The 13,983-nt window shown below is 38.3% G+C and overlaps 1 protein-coding gene across 9 annotated transcripts in view; it reads left to right on the top strand.

Annotated features, from left to right (window-relative positions):
* Positions 1-13,983, top strand: part of ryr1b (ryanodine receptor 1b (skeletal)) — a 72,435-nt gene that overhangs the window by 56,065 nt on the left and 2,387 nt on the right. For 6 of the 9 annotated variants that reach the window (XM_085130880.1, XM_085130874.1, XM_085130876.1 and 3 more), the window contains 18 exons: positions 396-413; positions 3,048-3,128; positions 5,082-5,170; positions 5,429-5,557; positions 6,695-6,799; positions 9,030-9,111; positions 9,205-10,511; positions 10,595-10,677; positions 10,888-11,089; positions 11,335-11,421; positions 11,665-11,919; positions 12,022-12,152; positions 12,541-12,583; positions 12,676-12,809; positions 12,897-12,957; positions 13,049-13,195; positions 13,300-13,434; positions 13,585-13,741. In XM_085130880.1, coding sequence (XP_084987006.1) covers positions 396-413; positions 3,048-3,128; positions 5,082-5,170; positions 5,429-5,557; positions 6,695-6,799; positions 9,030-9,111; positions 9,205-10,511; positions 10,595-10,677; positions 10,888-11,089; positions 11,335-11,421; positions 11,665-11,919; positions 12,022-12,152; positions 12,541-12,583; positions 12,676-12,809; positions 12,897-12,957; positions 13,049-13,195; positions 13,300-13,434; positions 13,585-13,741 — 3,246 coding nt within the window. Of the gene's footprint in view, positions 1-395; positions 414-3,047; positions 3,129-5,081; positions 5,171-5,428; positions 5,558-6,694; positions 6,800-8,024; positions 8,055-8,825; positions 8,845-9,018; positions 9,112-9,204; positions 10,512-10,594; positions 10,678-10,887; positions 11,090-11,334; positions 11,422-11,664; positions 11,920-12,021; positions 12,153-12,540; positions 12,584-12,675; positions 12,810-12,896; positions 12,958-13,048; positions 13,196-13,299; positions 13,435-13,584; positions 13,742-13,983 lie in introns of all 9 variants that reach the window. The other 3 variants (XM_085130883.1, XM_085130878.1, XM_085130879.1) reach the window with 2 other exon arrangements.

Here is a 13,983-nt window from a genome sequence, read left to right on the forward strand (position 1 = left end):
ACAGCTTTTAATGGTCACTCACAAACTCAACATGCAATGCATACAAACATCTGCATCTTTGTTCTCCTCCTTTGTTTTGTGATATAATATAATATTTTCTTAGTGTCAGTCTTTATTCTGTGCATTTGTGTGTGCCTGTATGTGTATGCCTGGTACAGATATCTTTTCATGTGTCCAGAGTCAAGGAGTCATGACACATGTGTGTTAGTCGCAGCATTTTGACTGTTAATGTATGAAAATGTTTGTCATTCGCTGACAGTCATGAGAATTCTGGACTCACTCCGACTCTTTGTTTTTCTCTTCCCTACATCTTGTTCACTTTGCCTGTTTCAACTCTTTACTCCTCATGCCTATGTCCTTCCTACGCATCAATTTGCTGCTCTCGCGGTTCAAAGATAAGAAGCTAGAACGTGGTAAATGAAACTTTGCTGTCATATATTTTTCTTTCTTTCTCCCCCTTCTTTCTGTCCTTTCTGTCCCTTGTAGCTCTTCTTCTTTTGACTAGCCTTTTCCTTGCTGTGAACTTAATATGCATTTCATTTCACACTCAAGAGCCCAGTAAAATTAAGCTTTAGAGTCATTTGGTCAGTGGTAGATTAGAATATGTTGATATATTTATTCATTGTATCCAAGTGGCTGTGAAGTTTAATTTTCCTTCTTGAGTGTTTTATGACAGATCTACTGTAACTCCATCAATCTCTGTCTCAGTATAGATCAATGGGAATGAAATGTGATCGTCTTATCTTCCTATTTCTTTGTATTTCATTCACAAATTGTGCTAGAAGCTAAAGTGTAGGAACTTTTTATGCTCTGCGTCGCTCTTATTTCCATAGTTTAAATGTAGTTTGTTTGCGTCTCCCGTTCCGGGCTGGTCTTCACAAACTTCGTAAATGGCCAGGCTAACCTCTGATCATTTTCATTTTGATTTGCTGTACTTCATCGGTATCGTAGTATTGTTTATGAAATATCAGGTCATAATGTTTTACTGTGCTTGTTGTTAAAAAAAGCTCAACGAGGCAGTCCAAAGGCAGCTCAGTAGAATCTCAGTCCTTGAGTATCTCCCTGTTATAGCGTCTATTTGTACATATTTTTGTACATCATTTCTTCTCTGCTTGTGCACAGCATATGATATGATGTGATAGTTTAATTTGGTAAGAAACAAGTAATGAAGTCTTTTTAAAGTTCCAGCTGTTGCTGCATCATATACCTTTAATGTATTTGGTTCTGGTAGCCTTCGGACTTTATTGCTACCTCTTTGCTTGGTATACCTATGGGAATATTTAACATGAGTCACAATGATAACATATTTCTCCCAAGGCATGTGTCCATGACTGTTGTTTTAAGAAAAACCTGGCATCCCCCTCATGGCTTTGTTATGATTTGTTGTTGTTCATTCATGATTAAATCGAAGCATGCTTGTGCATCTTTTGGAAATAAGCTGTTTTTACCTGATAGCATGCTATTAGAGAACTGTGAAATTGATATTTTTGCAGTATATGTAGCAAAGTGCAATGTTTAGGTTAGATTCTATTGCAAAGAAATTATGAAAGTCTTCTCAGTTCCTTCAAAAATATTGAAAAAAGTGGTTATTAAAGTGCATTTTCCTGCATTCCCCCCTGATTTTCCCCCAACATCCAAGCTGATAGCTAACAGGAGTTTACAGAGTTCAGTAGATCTGTACTGCATGATGGTGTGCCGTGGAAGTTATATCTGTGTTTATGTGTTTACCATCAGTATCCATGTCCTGTTTTTTCAGCTGTATTTTTCTGTTATTTTGTGATTTTTATGTGTACTTTCATTGTCCACTACAGTGTGATGTGGCTGACACTTCTTGTTCATCTGAGTTGTGCAGATATTTTGTGTTAAAAAATGTTGAGCTGGTTTGCAATACACATTTGTTCACCTTCCATCACAGTCACAGGCTCTTCAAGTTCAAACATGAATCTCAATAATAATAATGTCATTTTAAATGATGTCCACTCATGAACTATTCCTATAAATAACATTTGTGCTTACTGTTTAACTTTTAATGCTAATAAAATCTAAATCCAGCAGTGTTAAATGTGTAGATAAACAATATAAAGTTGGTTTACAATATTTAACTATTTGATGAGTGCGCTTAATGAAGGTAAACTGACCTGAATACTAAATTCTATAATCTTTCTATAACTGGTCATTTGAAAAAATCATTTCCATCCATCCATCTATTCGCTTCCGCTTATCCTTTTCAGGGTTGCAGGGGGTGCTGGAGCCTGTCCCAGCTGTCTTAGGGTGAGAGGCAGGGTAGAACCCTGGACAGGTCGCCAGTCTGTCACAGGGCTAAGACAGAGACAACCAATCGCACTCACGTTCACTCCTGCATTTACGCATATGGGCAATTTATTGTTTCCAAAATTCCAAAGTGTTTAAAAATTACAATTTCCAATTAAATAATTATTTGTTTTTATATTTTCTTGTACGAAGACAAAATGATTGGATATTTTGATCTAATGGTGCATTTTTCCCTTTTCTTTGTTTATAATTTGTTATATGTATATATATATTTATATATATATATATATATATATATATATATATATATATATATATATATATATATATATATATATATATATATATATATATATAGGTTCAAGGTTAAAGGTTCAAGGTTCTTTATTTGTCACATGCATAATTATACAAGTATAACACACAGTGAAATGTAACCACAATATATATATATATACATATATAAACTATATAGAAAGAAAACTGGTCTGAATCTTTATCTACAACTTCTGTAAGGTGAAGTCAAATAGATCAAGTCAAAAAGGATACAATTCAAGTTTTGCAAAAGAACATTAAAATGTTAAAGAAACGTGAGCTAAAGGTACCCTAGCATTTTCTTTTACTTCCTCTATAGCGTTAACCTTTACTCCTAATATACATAATCTTGTGTTTACCACTATATTCTAACAGAATAAAAGCAGTCCTGGGACTCTGTCCTGGGACTGTGGAAACCTGCTTTCGCACAGATTAATTAGTATGCCTTTTGTTATTCATCTTAGATGAGAAAGTGATGGCAGACGATGAATTTACATGTGACCTCTTCCGCTTCCTTCAACTTCTTTGTGAGGGCCACAATAATGGTAAGTCATGGCTGAACTAAATAAAACAAGTCTATTCACCAAACACCACGGCTGTATTTAGTGATCTTCCATGAGACAGAGTGATGCCACCTTCCGTTGTACTTGTTTTTAGACTTTCTGCATTAAGTTTTGTATTTCATAAATGAAATTTTCAGCATCATTATACATGTGCATTGTGAAGCACGGTCTGGTTGCCTTTGGCTGAATATGAGCGGGGAATATAGAATAAACCTTTATTATCCCATGGAGGAGACATTTCGGTGTTACAGAGCTCTTACAGCAAGGAAAAATAAAATATAAAAGGAAGACACAAGGTGAACATTGAACGGAGATATCTATAAAATGGACAGGGATATGTATCAAATCTACAGAGTTATGTATAAAATGTACAGTAAACAAACAAGCTGGTGAGTAAGATGACCAACAGGATGTTAAGCTGCATTATAGAGTCTGACAGCTGCTGGTAAGAATAACCTGCGGTAGCGCTCCTTCCTACACTGCGGGTTTAAAAGTCTACTACTGAACGAGCTGCTCAGTGCTTGTACAGTCTCACGCAGGGGGTGGGAGGTGTTGTCCATGATGGATGTTAGCTTAGACTCTCCTCCCCAACCTGCTCGATGGACTTCAGGGGACAGTCCAGGACAGAGCTGGCCCTCCTGACCAGTTTGTTGAGTTTCCCCCTGTCTCTCTCTCTCCATATATATGTCAAAGATTGGTTAGAAGTTGTGAAGCAGTTTTTATTAACCACTGATATAATTGTTTCATTGTGCACTTTTGCATTCATTCTTTTTAAGACTAATTTGGACACTCCTAAAGTTTTTTTGTCATCTCTCTGATGTGTTTATTTTGGTTTTTAAACTTTATGATAGCCTCCATCACTTGCACTAACATCTCACTGGGCCTCTTATATAAATTACAGTGAAAAGCTTCAAAGCTTTAAATCAATTTGAGATATTGTTTTTACTTCATTTTCCTTAAATTAATTTTGATTGAGGCTCTGAAAATGGGACACTGTATATCATCATCATCAATGTCATGGTCCGGAGTCTGTGACTCCGTGTTTACGTTTTAGTTTATTATTATTCTGTGGTTTTGTTTATTCTGGGTTTTTGTACTCTCCTGTTTTCACTTTTCATGTTCCTATGTTGTGTGACCCCCAGTCCGTGTTAAGTTTGTGTGTTGTGTCATAACGTGTATGTGTTTCCTGTTTTATTGTGAAGGTCTGCGTCTTATGTGAGTGTTTTCAGTTTGCCTCCCTGGTCTCGTCACGTTAATCACTCCCAGCTGTGTCCCCCACCTGTGTGTAATCTCCCTGTGTTTCTCTGAGTGTATTTAAGTCGTGTCTTCTGTCTTAGTAGTTGCTGGTTCGTTTGTGTTGTTCCCCTCCATTTTCCTGTGCATTCTCCCTGCATCTCTGGTTCATGTCTCAAGGTTTCAGGTTTGTTTTTGCTTAGCTTTTCCCAGTTTAGGTTACGCTTAAGTTTTGGTTTTCGTCCACCTCGTCCCTGTTTGTTTCACCCTTTTGTTAATAAAGCTCGCTCACAACTTAAGCAGTCTGCATCTTGGGTCCGTTAATAATTCACACACGGCTTGCCCCGGCAACCCGTGACAATCAAGCCTGTAGACTCCTGGTGGAGCATAGGGCCACAACAACACCACGCCAACGAACTCTGTTTTGGGCTGTTCTCTTCAGCTGGGTCCACATCATTCTGGCGGCCTTTATTTTGCTCTAGACAGATCTTCTTCACGTCTGTTTGGGTCTCCCCACGGGACACTGTATATAGAACTGTGTAATTCCTAAACAGTTAATGCTAAATTTTTATAAAACTTCTTGAATTAAAGCTGAAAGTCAGCACTTGATGCACCTGGTGCATTATCGTCTGCCTGAATTTTTAAAAGTAGACTTCTTTAATTTTGACAATTCAGTTAATTTTCTTTTCCTTTTATCCTCAGATTTTCAGAACTACTTAAGAACTCAGACAGGCAGCACAACTACTATAAATGTCATCATCTGCACTGTGGACTACCTTCTTCGACTCCAGGTCAGTCAGATATACAGTACTTACCCTGATTTTGGTAAGACTGAGGATTGAGCACCTTATATACAATAAAGCTTTTGAAATGTTTCTTATTAATGACTTCTGGGAGCTCAAAAAGACAAGAGTCTTAATATGAGTCCAGTATATCATAAAAATTAGATATTACAGTTAGCTTCTGATATTTTTAAGGTTTTTGAGAGTTAAACAAGTCATCCAGAACCCTTGCTAACATCATGTTCTTCCTCCTGTTCCTGCATGCAGGAGTCCATTAGTGACTTTTACTGGTACTACTCAGGAAAAGACATAATTGATGAGCCTGGCAAGAGGAATTTCTCCAAAGCAATGACTGTGGCCAAGCAGGTCTTCAACAGCCTGACTGAGTACATCCAGGTAAAAATCTTGCTGCATGAATGATAAGAAATCTTAGTGGAAGATAAGATTTCGAGGGGATATTCCAAATATGGGTCTACTGCCATGGCCCTCCAGAAAGTGGTTAAGTGGAGAGCCCCTTCAGATCTAAACAGAGATGGGCAGTAACGCGTTACTGTAATCTGATTGAGTGAGTGTGCAGCGTTTAAAGCGTGGAAGTACTGACCTTACTTTAAGTTTGATTCCATAAAAAGTGACAAAAACATTAGTGTCCGCTGTGCGTGGGAAGAAAACTTATTTTTACACCGAAAAAAACCGTAAACAAGCTCCGAGTGCACAACGACGTAATGGGAAACTCACAGAGAAACTCACAGATTCTTCCACTGACCGCTGTGGCACACCTGCACCAGGGTAAACCTCCGCCTACCCTGCTCCTGCTTTACAGGTGAAAATAGAGCAACAGGACCGCTAGTCTTTGACTTTATTTATTTTCTGCTGTGTTTTACTTGCATCTATTTGAAAGAGTGAGTGTAAACACAAAAAAATATTTTATTTTATGTGCTGGAATGTGCAGAAAATAGGTTTAAATGTTAAACAAATTTCTTCCAGTCAGAGAATGCTGCATATAATTTAATTTTTGCTTGATGCATAAAGTTAAAAGATTAAAAGTAATAAAACAAGTTTAAAAAAAAGACTTTTCCATTTGATTACATTTTGTATGATGAATTATGCAGAAAAAGTAGAATTGGGCTGACAGATCTATCGCTTTATCACCTATTCAGGTTGTAAATCGTGTTTTTAAAAAGTAACTAAGTAACTAAGTAATTAATTACTTTTGAAGATAAGTAATCAGTAAAGTAACGGGATTACTTTTTTTGGGAAGTAATCGGTAATTAGTTACTGATTACTTTTTTCAAGTAACTTGACCAACACTGGATCTAAACTTTGTACATTACAGAGTAAATTGACTTTTTAGAAGAAATTCAGGTTTTGTATTCCTGCTTAGGATATGCATTTTTCAAAACACAGTTGTGTTCCAGACTTTTTAGTATTTTTTTGAAATATTTGGTTTGGTTACAAAGAAAAAAATATGTCTTCCAAATTTGTAAGCGCACATGAATATTATCTTTATTTGCCAATGTGTGTGTTAACTTTCAGGGTCCCTGTACTGGGAACCAACAATCTCTGGCCCACAGCAGATTGTGGGACGCTGTTGTGGGCTTTCTACATGTCTTTGCTCACATGATGATGAAACTTGCTCAGGTAAGGAACATGCCATTGAATTCATTAATTTTCAATCTTTTTCTTTTTTAGTTTTTATTTCCCGGTGTCAGGAATAATTTCCATTTAGAATCCAACCCCCCCCCCTCCCCCCCGCCCCCAACTATTTTCTATAATAATCTAAACGTACTTGTTTATAAAAATAGTTGTCAATTTGTCTGTTTTGTTATGCTAATTATATAAACTGTCTCTCTCATGGTTCCTACAGAGAAAAGTATGTATTTGTTTGATTACTCTCAGGTTTAACTTTAGAAAAAATCTTAACCATTTCCTCCCTTTATAGTCATATTGTTTCTGCCACTTTGATGAGTCTTTTGATATTTAACTGTCTGATAAATATCAAAGGATATTTAAACCTTTGCAAATTTTGTCCCTGGTAAAGTAATCTGTCTATATATTAAGTCTAACTGTCTTTATGTTTTAGTTAGATTGTAACCAAATTTAAATTATAAATGCAAGATCATCTTCCTTCATGCATACAGTATTTGTCTTGTGCCTACACGTTTTTTAGCTATGTTCATCGATTCAACAACTTTGTTTGACATTTTAGATTTCCACCCAGAGAAATATGAAAACATTTTTAGAGTTGTAGAAATGATGGCTACTACATTAGCAAAGCTAATTATTCTCACTCAGTCTAATGTGGAATTAGAATTCCCCAAATAAATCAGCTAACCTGATGAATAATATGAACTTCATTAAAGTTGGCAGAAACAACTTGAAAAAAATATACACTTATTCCTTTCTATTACTTCTATTTTCCTACTTTACATTTTTGTACGATAAAGTTAAACTACAGTGCTATTTGATTGTGCTTTGGGTGTTTGCTTTCAATAACACGTGTCTACTGTCATTCATTTGTTTGGGTTTACAAGAAGCTGCAGTGTTTACTAATCTAATTTTATGTGGCTGTTTTATTGCTACTGACACCACTGATTAAAAGGCATTTTTTATGTCATATGACTCTCCTGAAAATTACTTTTGTACAAGTACTTTGTTTAGGCAGGTTTAGATAAAACAAATTATTCTGATATTGTTCTGAAGTTCTATGCCAAAAAAACTTCCAGAACAATATATGCTGTCTTGGTTATTGAAATGGAGGCTGTTGCCTGACAAAACATTAGATAGTATTCATGCTGAGACAATCCAAAAACAAAGTAAAAATGTTAATGTAAAACAGTTTTATTTTCATGTGTAACTCTGTTAGATGCACCCCGATCCTGGACAGCGAAACGGCGTAAGAATCTGTGTTTTCACACCAAATCCATCTCATTTAAAGCCCCTCATGCTTTTTTAAAGCCCTCATGCTTAATACTTTCTTTAATAAGTTGCTTAATAGCCTGCACCATCTACATATGCCTCTTTGTGTATTTTCTCTGCAGCACTTCATATTTTGTCTTTGCGTTTATTGTAATGATGTAGATTTTAGGTCTCAACTGTTAAACAAGCCAAAGTTACAGTTATTCACTTAGTTGTGCTAGATTTAGACCTCGATGATTATTACACACCAAACTGTAATTACACTTTGTAAGGTAAGTGTCTCCGGATGTATTGTGATTGAATTAATTATTTCTTCTTTGAGGGATTCATTTCACTTTATTCTTTAAAGCCTTAACGTGTTGTATTGTCTCTCTTCATTTAGCTGTTTCATTTGCTGTAGATGATAAGCTGTTTAAAACGGTACAACTCTGATTTCGCAAGCAGTTTTTGCTGGCTTGCATGACATCCTTTCCCTCTAGATCTCCACCAGCCTGACAGCCACTATGACCTATGATAAACATTTGAAGTTTGTCATATCAGCTGGTGCAGGCCTTCAGGAGTGATAAGATTAGCGTCTGCAAATATGGCTGTCTTCCATCCTGCAGTCTCTTTTTCAAATTAAGGTTGTTAGAAGAGCCATTTTCTTCCCTCCCCCTTTCCTGTGTTTCTGTCTCACGTCCCTATCACATTCAGTGTACAATTTATTATATAAAAACTGCATATTCTTTATTCAAAAATGCACCCCCAGGATCATTTTTGGAGTAGAATCACACTCTGAGGTAGTGCCTTTCACTTACGTTTAAAAAAAAAAGAAAAAAAAAAAGCAAATTATGTTCAGTTTAACTGTAATTGTATACAAAAATGTGCTTTTTTTTTAGTCAATACACTTTAAAAAGCTTGTCTCTCTGCTGTGTCTTTGCGTTCTGGTATATACGTTTTGGCTCCATCGAAGGACTCCAGTCAAATTGGTCTCTTGAAGGAGCTTTTAGATCTGCAGAAGGACATGGTAGTGATGCTTCTGTCACTGCTTGAAGGTAAGATACTCCTCACTATCATTCGTGTCTGCTTCTTTCTCTCAGATACATTCTATATTGTGCTTATCTCATCTCTGCTTGTACTGCTATCAGGCAATGTGGTGAATGGTACCATTGCCAGGCAAATGGTTGACATGTTGGTGGAGTCCTCCAGCAATGTGGAGATGATCCTTAAGTTCTTCGACATGTTCCTCAAGCTCAAAGATATAGTGGCATCCGATGCGTTCCGTGATTATGTGACTGATCCACGTGGTCTTATTTCAAAGAAGGACTTCTCCAAGGCCATGGACAGTCAGAAGCAATACTCTCCCTCTGAAATCCAGTTCCTCCTCTCGTGCTCAGAGGCTGATGAGAATGAAATGATCAACTTTGAGGAGTTTGCTGATCGTTTCCAGGAGCCAGCCAAAGACATCGGTTTCAATATTGCTGTTCTGCTCACAAACCTGTCGGAGCATGTACCCCATGACACTCGCCTTCAGAACTTCCTGGAACAAGCAGAGAGCGTGCTCAACTATTTCCGCCCTTTCCTTGGCCGTATCGAGATCATGGGAGCCAGCAGGAAAATCGAACGCATTTACTTTGAAATCAGTGAGGAGAACCGCAATCAGTGGGAGATGCCTCAAGTCAGAGAGTCCAAGCGGCAGTTCATCTTTGATGTGGTCAACGAGGGTGGTGAGAGTGAGAAAATGGAAATGTTTGTGAACTTCTGTGAGGACACCATTTTTGAGATGAACATTGCTGCATCTATCTCTGAGCCAGAGGGAGATGGTGCAGAAGAAGAAGATGATGATGAAGAAGAGGAAGGCGGAGGAGATGAAGGAGAATCCGGAGAAGGAGATGAAGGAAATGGTGAGGGTGAAGCTCCAGAGTCTTCTGCCTTTGCAGAGTTTCTGAAGAGCGTGGTTAACTTCTTTAACATGTTCACCTTCCGTAACCTCCGGCGTCGATACCGCAAACTTCGGAAAATGACGGTAAAGGACATGATTATCGGCCTGGTTACATTCGTCTACACTGTTTTGATGGGCATCCTGATTTTTGTCTATAGTATATGCAAGGGTTTCTTCACACTAATATGGAAGGCACTGTTTGGTGGAGGCTTAGTAGAGGGTGCCAAGAAGATAACAGTCACAGAGATCCTGGCCAGTATGCCCGATCCCACCCAAGATGAAGTTCATGGGGACCTACCGCCTGAACCGGGTGCTAGGGAAGTCCAAGATGCAGATGGAGTGGCAGACCTCATAGATGCCGTGGGTGGAGAGGAGGAAGAAGAGGATGGTGAGGACAGAGAAGGTGGACGGTTGCCTGGCTTTAATACTCCTGGGGGACTTGGAGACATGGGAGAGACAACACCAGAAGAACCTCCGACTCCAGAGGGCACTCCACTGTTGAAGAGGAAACTGGTGGGTTGTTCTCTCTCGCAGTTGTTTATTAATATGTACACTCTTTAATAACTGGTTAATTAATTGTCAACTAATTTAAACAGCTGGCTGCTGCAGTAGGAGGACAAGGAGATGAAGAAAAGGTTGAACACGAAGAAGAGGCTCCTCAGGAGACCGAGAAAGCAGAGTAAGACGTTTGCCTGTTGTAGTCTGATGTCAAAAATAAGCAGGATCTGCTTAAAATGTGTCCTTGAGATTAAACATAATATATTTTGAATTCACTATCATGTGTGCAATTATAAACAATTTCCAGATGTTATTGATTAAAAAACAGTTAAAAACAGTCTAAAGCTATTTTTGTTTTCCCAAAACTTAAATTTCTTTGTGTCTTTCCAAGCACCGAGAATGGTGAGAAAGCAGAGAAAGCAGAGAAAGCAGAGAAAGCAGAGAAGGCAGAGCCTGAACCCGAGGTAAAGGAGGAAGAGCCTGAGGAACAAGAAGAGATAAGTGTGAAGACCAAAGTGAAGAAGGACAAGAAATCTGATAAGGAGGGCTTTAAACTGTGGAATGAGCTGGAGGTTCAGAGGATTAAATTCATGGTGAGCAGCTTTTTCTTTCAGCACGTTGTTGAATGTATTTTAACTGCTATGATGAGTACTAGAAAATGAGTCTGATATGTTCAGCTAGTGTACTAGAGATTAGTTTCATACATAGAACATTTTTAAAATGACTCCTAGTATACTTTTGTGATTAGTAACTCATGGAGGACACCTTATCAGCATGTGCATTTATCAGCATTTATCACAGCATTAGCAGCATTGCTAATTTCTTTATTTCTTTCCAGAACTACCTTTCTCGTAACTTCTACAATTTACGTTTCTTGGCCCTGTTCATTGCCTTCGCTCTCAATTTCATCCTGCTCTTCTACAAGGTCTGTTTTGACTAAATAATTTGATGTCATGACACCTGGGACGTGGCACTGTGCATTACAAATTCAGTTATTAGAATCTGTTAGTTCTGGAGTCTTACATGCATAAAAATAAGCATATTCACATTTATACATCAGCGCCAACTAATATTTGTGATCTTAAATATTTTTTTCAGATTTTTAGTAAAACTATTCTTAGAAGCTTTAGCGAGACCCTGAGGACTGCTGTTTTTTATGACTATCTAGGTGTCTGACACGCCACCAGGTGAGGAGGAGTTTGAGGGTTCTGGTCTCTTTGAGGGTTCTGGGATTTTTGAAGGCTCCGGTGCTGAGGAAGACGGATCAGGATTAGATGACGGAGGGGAAGATGATGATGAAGAAGGCCCTTTGTACTACTTTTTGGAAGAGAGCACTGGCTACATGGAACCAGCAATGGCTTTCTTTGGTATTGTTCACACCATCATCTCCTTCCTCTGTATCATTGGCTACAACTGCCTGAAGGTGTGTGAGAGATTTGCTTTTCTTTAGTCCAAAAAAGTTTTAGAGGTGTGTTTTCATTGGTTTCATGCGGTATATCTTCTGCTCCATCTCCACCTTTGCAAGGTCCCTCTGGTTATCTTCAAAAGAGAGAAAGAACTGGCCAGAAAGCTGGAGTTCGATGGCCTCTATGTCACTGAGCAGCCTGAGGACGATGACATCAAGGGCCAGTGGGATAGACTGGTGCTCAATACTCCGTAAGACCCATGTTTCAGTATCAGATACATTCGTGATACTTTATTACGTAGAACCTGCTAGTACCAGGTTGGTACAACAAGGCACTCTTGCCCAGAGAACTGTCACTCACTGGGTATTTTCTCTTTTTCAAAGCATCCTGTTTAAACACTAGAGATGGTTGTGCAGTAAAATCACAGTATCACTGATAGAAGACAGAGAGCAAGGAGAGATGATGAGCTGATAAAGAGTGAAAGACGATTGGGCAATGAGAAAATAAGGAAAGAAAAAGAGAACAAACAGGTTTTTAGGTCAGGAAGATATTTATCTGTGCAAAACTGGAAAGGAAATGTGTGAGGCTTCTAAAGATAAACTGAGCACACTATAGCTAATGTTTGTATCATTGTGCAGAACCTTCCCCAACAATTACTGGGACAAGTTTGTGAAAAGAAAGGTAAGAGTTTTTTGTCTTTTTTTGTCAGCCACATTTTTGCAGTTATATATTGAAGTACGACGGTCAACTCAACATCTGTATGTGATGTCCAGGTTCTGGATAAATATGGGGACATTTATGGCAGAGAGAGAATTGCGGAGCTGCTTGGTATGGACTTGGCTTCTCTTGATGTCAGCGCCATGAACCATGGAAAAAAGCCTGAACCTGACACCTCAATGTTCAGCTGGTAAGCTCACGCATTACATGAATCAATATCATTTACAGAGTTATATTTAAAAAGGGCATAAGGGCAAATGTGGCTGTTGTTGTGCAGGATAACATCTATTGACATCAAATACCAGATCTGGAAGAATGGTGTGGTCTTCACTGATAATGTGAGTAAAAGAAGGTTTTTATGTAATTAAAACATTAAGTGAATCTGCTTTGAATGCGGTCTTCCTGATGCATTTTTTAAATATCTTTTAGACTTTCCTCTACCTGGTTTGGTACATGTTGATGTCTCTGCTTGGGCACTACAACAACTTCTTCTTTGCTGCTCATCTTGTTGACATTGCAATGGGCGTGAAAACCCTGCGCACGATTTTGTCCTCCGTCACCCACAACGGCAAACAGGTTACACTTTTGCTAAAGATACGTAATCAGGCTTTCAGTTGACCTGTTTTGTTTTTTTGTTTTTTTTTACATTAGATCCTTTGTTTTCCTTTCTTTCGCTGCAGCTGGTGATGACAGTGGGTTTGCTGGCCGTGGTGGTGTACCTGTACACTGTGGTGGCCTTTAACTTCTTCCGCAAGTTCTACAACATGAGTGAAGACGAGGATGAGCCGGACATGAAGTGTGATGACATGATGACTGTGAGTGAAGGGCAACCCCCACACAAAAAAACAACAAAGCAAAAAAAAAAACCCACTTCAGGACACACCCAGCATGATTTTTTGGAGGTCGGCTTTACTATGAGTTGTGATGCTATCTAAACTGACCTCTGACTTTACCCCCTCCTGCAGTGTTATCTGTTCCACATGTACGTTGGTGTGCGAGCTGGCGGTGGCATAGGAGATGAAATTGAGGACCCAGCTGGTGATGAATACGAGCTTTACCGCGTTGTCTTTGACATTACATTCTTCTTCTTCGTTATTGTCATCCTGCTGGCTATCATCCAGGGTAATTTTGTGTTGTTTGTGGACACTTACTGAACCACCGCATCATGACACAGGGCACTGCAATTTCACTGCAAACTGTATACAAATGGCTGTAAGCATAAGTCTAAACAGAAAATGGCATTTACAGCCAGTTTTAACACTGAAAAAGTGTTAAAAGCTATTTGTGCAGTATCACAAGTGAAGAAGATATTTCTGTTTTACAAAAATTAGAAAAGGGTAAAAAGGGTATTTTTAAGGGTCTAA

The sequence above is a fragment of the Neolamprologus multifasciatus genome, chromosome 14 (genome assembly GCF_963576455.1).
Source record: "Neolamprologus multifasciatus chromosome 14, fNeoMul1.2, whole genome shotgun sequence".
NCBI classification, from domain to species: Eukaryota; Metazoa; Chordata; class Actinopteri; order Cichliformes; family Cichlidae; genus Neolamprologus; species Neolamprologus multifasciatus.